The following is a 9,753-nucleotide window of genomic DNA, read 5'->3' on the forward strand; positions in this document are numbered from 1 at the left end:
GAGGTGACTCTACTGGAAGCATTTCAAAGGGAGTATTAAATGCAGGGACACTTGACTCCTGTATTGACAGGATGTTTTGTGACGTTGTTTGGACTTTGATCAGTAAGAACAGTAACAGGACAAGGGGATCTAACAGTGCTCACATCAGTCAAATATTACTCTGATTTACAGAACATTCAGGCTAAGAGTGAGATATTTTATAGTTTTTGAATAAAGAAGGTTTATTGCAACAAACAGAATGCAAAAAAGGAACAGACTGGAACATCAGCAAACAGTCTGGCAGGCCAGAGTATCAGGGCCTCTTTTTATCACCAGCCAACAGACTTGTGTCAACAGACAGAGAGCTGCCGACAAACCTCGCACAATCCTGCAAACCAGCTGCAGTTGGAATGCTCGCATACAGTGGCAGTGTAAACATCTGTTTTTACAGAATGTGTCCTTACAGTCCCCAGGACGACTTCAAACAGCTTTTTGGCCAATTATAAACATGCATGTTCAGCAAAATACAGTATACTCGTGCAAGAAGGGCACCCCTGGAGAAGAGGAGGGCACATTCAGAGGTGGACATATTTTTGGCGTTAAGCAAAGTGAAAAAAAATAAATAAAGCATTGATATAACGGCTGAGTTTCATGCGTAGAGTTGCCTCATATTCCCTCTTCCTGGAGCTTTGGTTGTGCATTAGTTTCTCTTTTCAAGTTTCTTTGGTGTAAAAAGCAGCACTTGTTGCTTTTGTGGATGTTTTTGGATTAAACAAACCAACTGAGGTTCCTGGAAGTGTTTTTTTAATTTAATCTGGAACGGCGTGCTAAAGAAGCCAGAGAGAACGTTTGCTTTGGACAGAGAACATAGTGCAAAAACAAAGATGGCTTTCCATTTCATCAAGTTATACCCCTTATTCGCCTTTTTTTTAAAGCTTTACAGGTATCTCTGCTACGTTTCTTCTTCAGACTACTTAAATAGTAGAAAACTTAAAATAGCAGGAAAGAAGCTCAAGACAAAAGCCCCAAATAAATATCAGTCATTCCAGAGTTTCTTGTGTCGTTTTCAGAGTTCCAGCTTCAAAAGTCTATAAAAAGTTGAACACTTTATCCTCAATTAAGCTAATTGACTTGTTCATAAGCATTTCTTCACTGCTCACAAATTTATACCCAAAAAGCTTCAGCGTTGGTCCACAAACTCTCTGCACCACCTGGGCTATTTTGAACGGTAAACTGAACCTCCATTTCTCCACTTGCTCCGAGGAGTTTTTCTGTGTTGAGTAAACGCCGCTGGCCTCTTTGGAGGCTTGAGTGTTTTTCAGGATCCAGGATTTCACTTGAGGAGTAAACGGGATCCCAGCGAGCCGGTACATCTCCGTCGCCTTTCTCATCGGGAAGCGAGCTATGTCCTCGTACCGCACCAGCATGTACCGCCTTCGCAGCCACGGCGGCTGCCTGAGGCCGATCTCCGCAGACATCCGGATGTTGTCACAGTTCCCCTTCAGCTTCCTCACCTCATCGTCATCGATAGGTACATCCCCATCCATAGCCCACTGCTTCCAGTTTTTGTATTTGGCAGCAAACGCCACCATACGTGAGGCGAGAACAGCCCGAGGATCCCGCACCAGCTGAATGAACCTGACGTCAAGCCGTGGATCCTCTGCTAAAGGACGCAGGGTCTCTAACTGCCGCACTCGGACAGACTTAATCGCCCTGTGCTCCTTCTGCAGACAGGACTGTGACGCCATTGTCAAATTGAGAGGCCCACAGCGTCTCGTCTTGCAGCGATAACGCTCAAAGACTCCTTTGACAACAGGGCTGCAGACAGACTCCTCACACAAAGAGCTGCTGGACTCTCTGCGGAACAGGTTTGGGGTGATGTGGTCCACAGGAAGTGGCTCGATAAAGCTCTCCAGGAGAGAAAAGTCACATAGGAAGAGCTTCCGGAGCACATCCCTGTACGCTTTTGCCGACGCTGTCGCGTTGGTGCCACCTGTCTCAAGAGTCAACATCTTCTCCACGTGCCACAGCGGCTCGAATAAGAAGAACATGTTGTCGCCCTGCTGGTTGAAGAACTCGCCAACAAACGATGAGCCCGTTCTGGTGGTGGCTAACAGGAGGATGTGTCTCCTGCCTTGAGTCACCAGCGCCTGGTGCTCACTGTAGTTCTCCAGGCGCCGCTTCATCAGCGTGAAGGCAGGGTCCAGTTTGGCGAAGGAAGCATTGTTCTTCAGCGGTACATGGGAGGAACCACTGGGCTGTAGGGGGGTCTGGGGGGTCTGCTTCAGGGCGAGCTTATCTGACACCCTGAAAATGAAGGGAGACATGATTTTTAAAGTATAGGGAGCATTTGAGATGCTGGAAACCACAAAACACATCCCACCCATCCCTGAAATGGACTTACCTTGATATGATGTTGTTTTCCTTCTCAATGATAACAAGTGTCACAAAAAAGACGACGGGTATCGTGTATTTGATCCTCATTCTTGGATGCCTGGATGTGCTTTTACAGACTTCTTCTTAATGGGTTCTGCCAATCTTGCAAGTCTCCAGCCGCCCTCTTAAAGAGCCTTCCAGATATTTGTATTCCCTGTTGGCGATGTTTCATCCTGTAAATGAAACGAGCATCCACCTGTCAGTTACACATTTTGCACATTCAAACACAGGAACCACTTCTCAATTCTTGGTGTCGAAACTCTGTGAGATATTCTGCTCAGAGAAATGAGGAAACTGACAGCCTGCTGTTGCATATCTAAACTGAACCATGATACCAAATCAGAGAGGAGAGACTTCTCCTTCCCATGACTCTTTTCTTCTTCTGCTTTACTGTACTCCAAAACCAGTGTTGGAGGCTTTGACTCAGAGACAAAAATACCATATCTAAGGTGGGTAAGAATAGAACGTGGTTGAGTGTGTTGCACTGGCCGGTTCTTCCCATGAGGAAGTCCTTGTTATCTTTAAGTGCAGCAGTGCATTGCAGGAACGTGCCCACCCACCATGCAAGACTGAAAGCTCGTTCCCATTTATGACTCAGTCTTTGCATAAGTGATCGCAAAAATGAGCACTTTGAGGGCACAATCAGGGACAATTTTGTAATTAAACTGAAACTCCACAACTGCAGAGCAGTTTGCAAAGAAGTAGTCTAGGTCAGAGCGATAACCCAACCTCCCACTGACATTTAGCGGAGCAGCCTGTGGTCCAAACTGCCAGCTGCTTCTTCATGTCAACACTGGGAGGAGATCTTTTCAACAGAGGAGGCCTTTGGTGACATGGGCTAGCTGTGCAGTGAACCATCTGGTGGTGGGCTAATGTGTGCTCCTTCCTCACAACATGCCTTTGTGCTTTCTAAAACACCGACTGAGACTGAGGGGGACGTACATCCAAACACAGAGAGGGTTAAACTGCGCTGTGCTGAAATTGAAGGGGAAAGCCTGCTTGTCATTGAGCTGTAAATTGTAGTGCAGTGAGCCTGCAGGCCATTCACTTCTCCAGGTAATCTGTAGAGGGTAACAGAGGGGAGGTACGCCAAGCAGGGAGCGGATTTCTTGATGCCTACTTGGGAATTTCTGCAACTGATGGTAGTTTACCTTTCGAGTGGGCGATATGACCTAAAGTTTATATCATTTTTCCTTCATATTGTGATAATGGTATTATATCACGGTATTCCAAGAGGTAACAAGGGAAGTTTTTAAAAAATGATTCTCACTCTGTTCTGTGTTATAGAACATATCCTCCTTAGCAGGTGGAAAATGTCTTATACTGTGTTAGAAAAAGGCCTTAGCCCACAATGTGCTTTTGGAAGAATTGCTTATCCCATTTCAAGCTAAAAATGACTATAGTGATGAGAAAACTGGGTTACAGACAAAAAAATGACTTTATGCATTTTATTTAAAAAGAGTGAGAAATTACATAGTAACATTTTGGATGCCAATAAATTCTTAAAAAATAACATCACTAGCTTGTCGTTCCAGGAGTTTTTCCAAGGTTGTCTAATGAAGCACTTAAGATTTCTTAGCTTTTATTCCTCCAAACCTTGCTGCTGTAACACAGACGGCTGTGGCATGAGACATAGGGATGGGTAATGAATCAGGTACTTTTGTAGGCACCGACCGAATTCTGCCAAAAGTACCAAGTATCGATTCACGTTAAATCAAAAGATACCATGTTTAGGTACCTAAATGCATCCCTGTAACTGTGAGGAAGTGGAAGAGTAGGAGATTTTCCATGCTGGACATGAACACAGCATTGCAAGGATATATATTTAAGAACAAATATGTTTAATTAAAAGAAAAGTACTATTATTAAACAAATTAATATTGTTTACCACATAAACATGAAAAATACATAAAATTGGTACCGTTGAGTACCCGTACCAACTGCCAGGTACCAGGCATCGGTGCTGTATCGTTTCAAATGTGAAAGGTATCCATTCCTAATGAGACATAACATTTCGCTGACATGATTTTTCCGACGCTATTGTGTTTTTCGCACAATAAACAGAGAAACTGACAGATCGTTGGCAGTGATTTTGACTGAACAACGGAAGACGACAGTTCAGACTTAGACCCTTAGCCACGGCCAAAAACACAAAACTTTTGAGGCAGCTGCTCTACAGCTTAATCAATCCAAGATAGGATTCCTAAATCATTTAATGCTGTTTTTAGATATTTATCATCATCACCCACAAGGAGTAAAAGCAATAACCTGTCCCAACAGAACAACATGATGTGGCGCTGGACAGCGCTCAGGTTTCATCCTCAGAACAAGAGTCTATCAAAGGCATTTTTCCACTACATGTTTATTGGTCAAAAAGAAGTGAAAACAAACTCATAGCTAACTAGCACAACACTTGTTGTACCCTTCCCATCAGCAGAAACACCTGCTGCTGATGTGACAGCGGCCACTCCATCAGACGCACTGTCCACAAATAAGAGCAGGCTGGCTTTTTATGCCTAAACTCCATCAAAGCTCAGCAAATCTCAAATTTTTCCTTGGCACATATTTTATTGATGCTACAAGGCTATGAGGCCTGTAAGACTGCAGAAATCCATAATTTAGTTGCGCCATTGTGTAAGCTGCAGGGTTCAAGGCACTTAAAAAATATAGCGGCTCATAGTCTGCAAACTGCAGTTTTGAGTTTGCTTCAAAATGTATATTTTGATGCCACTACTTTTGTTCAAAAAATTGGTTGTATCACATTTTAGGCTTTGTCTATTTCACTTTCTGCACGCAGCTAAATGTTTACTTTCTCTTGTAAGCCATGTTGCTACCTCAGTGCTACTGGCCTTAAAGGTGTTCATCATCATTTCAGAATGACTGTGACAAAAAAGTGACCTCTCACTACATCAGGAGAAATACATCTCTTTCATAGCCTAACCACTTGGTGGACTGAATTATATGAAACAATGCTTTACCGCAGTAATTACAGTATTGCAAAATTCATTTCATGGCAACATGGCTTACCTGAAGGATAATGGTTTCATCACTCAGATCCTTGAGTTTAAGCATAATCCTGCTCTATCTTGTCGTGCATCAATAAAAGTAAACGAGCCAACCTAAGGAAACTGTTGGATTACCTAAAAGTATTCAGGTAAGCACACAAAGCTTGTACAGTGAGTCTTTTTACATCTTGACTCACACGTCTGGGTTTGTGAGAACATTTGTTTGTTGGATCTGTCAGGAGTTACACACAGTCTTGAGTGTGTCTGAGAAATGATGGCAGGTCTGGCCTCAGGGGCCAACCTATTAGCAAAACTGCTGCTATTAATCAACAAGAAACAAACTGAGCTTTTACCTGCTATGGCACGACAGACAAAACAAGCAGGAAGTTTTTAAAAGCCAGATACACGACCTCGTCTGGAGGTTGAGCGCTCACATCCCTCTGTGACCTCTGCCCGGGGTCAGTTTGGAGCCAGTCCAGGGAAGCATGCAGTCTAAACAAAGGAGATGGTTGGACACCATGTGTGAAATTCTCTGAGGGGAATGGGAAGTGTTCACCTCAGAGGGAGCTGTGTTGACGTGGAGGGTGAGTGTAATGAAAAGGTGAACGGCCTGTGTGCCGGGGCACGTTTTCAGCGAGGGGAAAAGTCTGCTGGGTCTTGCACCACCCTGCCGCATGCCACAACCACAAAGGTCTCTTTACAGAGCGGGGACTCAAACCCTCTTGTGGGGCGAGATCGCGGAACATGAACTGCCAGGTCATTCGTACAACACTGGGTCAACAACTCAACCACTATGAATGTAACAAGTCATGTTGGGAGATCACTCAGATAGCAGTTCTCATACAGTTTATTACTGTGCCTGATCAAACTAACACCAACATTTATGTCAGATTTAACAGGAACTAATTTAATGTAATATAATCTATCCCTAAACATGTTTCCTCTCCATATGTTATAAAACTTAAAAAAAAGACTCCATCAATAACTCATCAAACACAACCAGTGCTCTGAGGTTTTGTCATTTCTGTGCTAAATTAGATGTACTCCAATTATCTCAGCTTATTACATCTGCTGTGTGAAGGAAAAAAACACACACATGAGCGGACAGTCTTGAATATTCACAAACCACTGAGGCATATGACACTTTGGATCATCTGCTCATGACAAAACCACCACCACGCCGTTTATCATCTTGTTACAAATGCTTTTTAATAGCTGCTTCTTGTTGGATGTAAATGTAACGAGAAGATAAACAAAGCAACTCTTCTCAAGAAGTACTCTAGATTTGGAGAATGTAGCTTTGCACTGTTTGTAGAAAACTGATTGGAAGGCCAATTATGAGCTTCTGGTTATATTTTGTGGCATGACATAAAAGGATGATGTCTTTGCATATTGTATAATGAAAAAAACGGTGATGTGAGCTATAAAATATGAGACACAACTTGGATTAGACTATTTAAAACCAGCTACGTAATTAGCCTCACGCGCTATCAGATTATCCCTATCTGAAAAGCAGCTCATGTGACATCATGACTCATGATGCTAAAAGAGGATGAGTCAATAGCTTTAAAAAAAAAAAAAAAAATACACAAGACTTTTAACTGTGATTGGTACTAAAAGTTTTTCAAAATTGAGGATTTGATTCACTTTTATGATGAGGAGTAAAAGTTTTTACAGTTGTAATTGGTCACTTTGGGCTCTGGTTTATGAGCAATTTCACTTTTTTTCTTCATTTTACAGACTGAACTGTTAATCTGTTGTTAAAATGATCAGCAGACTACTTGGTTAACTTTGAGACTATTAAGAAAAGTTGGTTGCAATGAGGGTATTACATTTTTGAGACGTAAAAGACAACTTACAGGAGCAGCCCTGGATGTACGGTCGCTTATACTGGGATAAAGTCTTTGGCCAGTTTTATAAGCAAAAGCTTGCGCACTGTGCAATTATCTGATTGTTCATGAAGTTTTTTTTTTTTTTTTTTTTTTAAGCAGTTTAACTGAAATGTTTGTTCTCAGTGTCAGTCACCAAGTTAGGAAATCTAACTGAGGTATGAAGTTACAGGAAGTGTAATGAGTGCACATATCTGAAGAGGAAGTTTGTGGTCAGGTCTTAGAAATCATTTTTACTGCCAACAATAATGTATTAGGTCTTATTGAGTATAATAACTTTTTTCATCTATATCAGCAGAGATAAAGAAGGTATATAAAAAGTTATCAGTAGTGGCCTTGTATCAATCAGGGAGGAGTGGAGAGTCAGAGAGAGGCATGCAGGCACCAAAGCTTAATTAAGATCAGGGTGTAGACCAGATTCACGCTGGTTTAAGTATGTGTACGAACAAAGCGGTGATTTTGCACTTTAAGAGTACATGTAGTTCTCCTGCTGCACATTGAAAATCAGATAATGAGCGCATGCGTGACTGTACTTAAAGTGCAGAAAAGACACTTTGTGGGCAAATTTTGTTGAATTAAAAAAAAATCTGTTGAAGTAAAAGTAAAGACTTATTTGTAAGTATAAAATTGAATTAGTGGCTGAGCTCTCCTCAAAGCACGTCACTGTGTTTAAAGGTCAAAAGGACAAACAAAGTGAAGTCATGCATACTGAATTAAAATGACACTTTTAAAAACTTTTAAACTTAATTATTTGTTTTGATTCTAGTGCACCTTCAACTAAGTTGTTAGAAGATGAAAAGTCCAGTAAGTTTCACAACAGGTTTATAGGCAATATATCCGCCCTCCATACCCACCATAATGATGAGCTGCGGTGGCTGAACGCGTCCTCGCTCCAACGGTTCATCCGTGAAGTTGATCAGCCTCTCCTTCAAACAGCGACACCGGACAAACAGAAGTCCCGTTACTTTCCAGATACTTCACTTGTGAGACGCAGGCAGAGCAATCCAAAGTAAATTTCCTGAAGCGTTGTGGAGAAAAAAGCCTGCAGATGAGTTGGAGTCATATTTGGAGGAGCCTGCAGGTCAAGCTGCGAGCGGGACTGAATGACAACTCAGTGCAACATTTGCGACTCAGTGAATCACATGGGGAAAGTTTGAGGTCCAAGCAAGAGAGCAGGGCTTCAGACAGGAGGCGCACTACTCCATCACTTCTCTGTCAACAGCCTGTAGTAAAACAAACTGGACTCATGATACGAAGAAACCATGCTAGGTTAAATAATGCTAACAACTTAGCAACCTAGCAACCTAATTGCATTAGTAGGCCTAATTTGTCTTTCTATGAGTTATTGATGAAGATCATAGCATGTTGGCATATTATCAAAAACGACACAACCGCGCCGCCTAGCGGAGAAAACAAGGTCTAAAAACCATAACTCCACCTGTCAAATACCTCACTCTTCTATTTTGTTTCTTTTTTTGTAAAACCAAAAATCATTTTTTGAAAACTCAAAAATGAGCCCTGAATGCACCCCTGAAATGTACGAAACAAAGTTAAAGACAGAAATATGTTGAAAACTCTAACTCCCGTCACATTCTTTGAAAGGGTTCATTACAAATCATTTAAGCTATAATTGTTATAATCTTTTATTTATTCACTTAAAATAATTGTAAAAAAAAAAAAAAACTGAATCAACACAGTAGATTTTTTTTAAAGTAATGCTAAATAATAATGCATCTGTTAAGAGTGCTTTAAATTGTTCTTTTCATCATTTCAACAAAGCTGTTTTTTTTCTTTTATTTCCCCTCATTACTTTTGTATAGTTTTTGCACGAATGAAACAGTTGGTATTCAAAGATTGTGCCCCTTAACTAGATAAAATGAAGTGTTGTCTGACCTGTTAACATTAGGGTATCCCTCACTACACATACTGCGTATGGTTAATTTATTCCATACTGAAATCAAGGTTGTTTGATGACTGCCACAGAGTGTTAGATGCCATGTCCCCTGAGTTGATGGAGTTTTTTGGGGTCTTACTAAAGCATTTTCTAAGTACATTAAGTTGCCTGTTTTTCCTAAAGTGATTCAGGAAAAACACTAAAGTGATCAGATTTATCCTCCTGCTGCATTTCTTTAAGGAATTATTCAATGTTGAAGTGAACCCTTCTACTTTCAGTGGCAATTGTTTCTAATTTGTCTGGTGTCTCAAAGATTTTAGATCAACAAAAAAGACAGCTGTCTTAAAAAATAAATGATAGTCTTTTGAAAAAATGTATTCTTGTTTTTATGGATAATTTAAACACTTCAGTTTCTGACTTGATGGACAAAGGGCAAACCCTCTTTGGACTGTTTCATAAATGAGTTCATTTTTTCTTATCTCATTAAAAAAGAGAAAGAAATCTAGCAGTATTGTTGATAAGATTAGGGCAATATGTCGAGATTCTTGTT

The 9,753-nt window shown here is 41.0% G+C and overlaps 1 protein-coding gene across 2 annotated transcripts; it reads right to left on the bottom strand.

Moving 5' to 3' along the window:
- Positions 1-218: 218 nt before the first annotated feature.
- Positions 219-8,385, bottom strand: LOC141785352 (carbohydrate sulfotransferase 3-like). 2 transcript variants are annotated; one of them, XM_074663639.1, is made up of 3 exons: positions 8,164-8,385; positions 2,384-2,588; positions 219-2,286 (listed from the first exon to the last, which is right to left on the bottom strand). In XM_074663639.1, exons 2-3 carry the CDS (start codon positions 2,461-2,463, stop codon positions 1,068-1,070), a joined length of 1,299 nt encoding a protein of 432 aa, XP_074519740.1. In that variant the 5' UTR covers positions 2,464-2,588; positions 8,164-8,385; the 3' UTR covers positions 219-1,067. The 2 variants fall into 2 exon arrangements, with proteins under 2 accessions (XP_074519740.1, XP_074519741.1); XM_074663640.1 differs by lacking the exon at positions 8,164-8,385 and having other exon boundaries at positions 2,384-2,708.
- Positions 8,386-9,753: the final 1,368 nt, after the last annotated feature.

The sequence above is a fragment of the Halichoeres trimaculatus genome, unplaced genomic scaffold (assembly GCF_033239565.1).
Source record: "Halichoeres trimaculatus isolate MK-OKI-2021-1 unplaced genomic scaffold, fHalTri1.1 fHalTri1_scaffold_23, whole genome shotgun sequence".
In the NCBI taxonomy this organism is placed as follows: domain Eukaryota; kingdom Metazoa; phylum Chordata; class Actinopteri; order Labriformes; family Labridae; genus Halichoeres; species Halichoeres trimaculatus.

What these genes read in the sequence shown, in the direction of transcription:
- LOC141785352 (XM_074663639.1), bottom strand. Translation starts at nt 2,463, where the DNA reads ATGAGGATCAAATACACGATACCCGTCGTCTTTTTTGTGACACTTGTT. An exon ending in GAAAACAACATCATATCAAG is followed by an intron (nt 2,287 to 2,383) that starts GTAAGTCCATTT and finishes CTTCATTTTCAG; the next exon opens with GGTGTCAGATAAGCTCGCCC.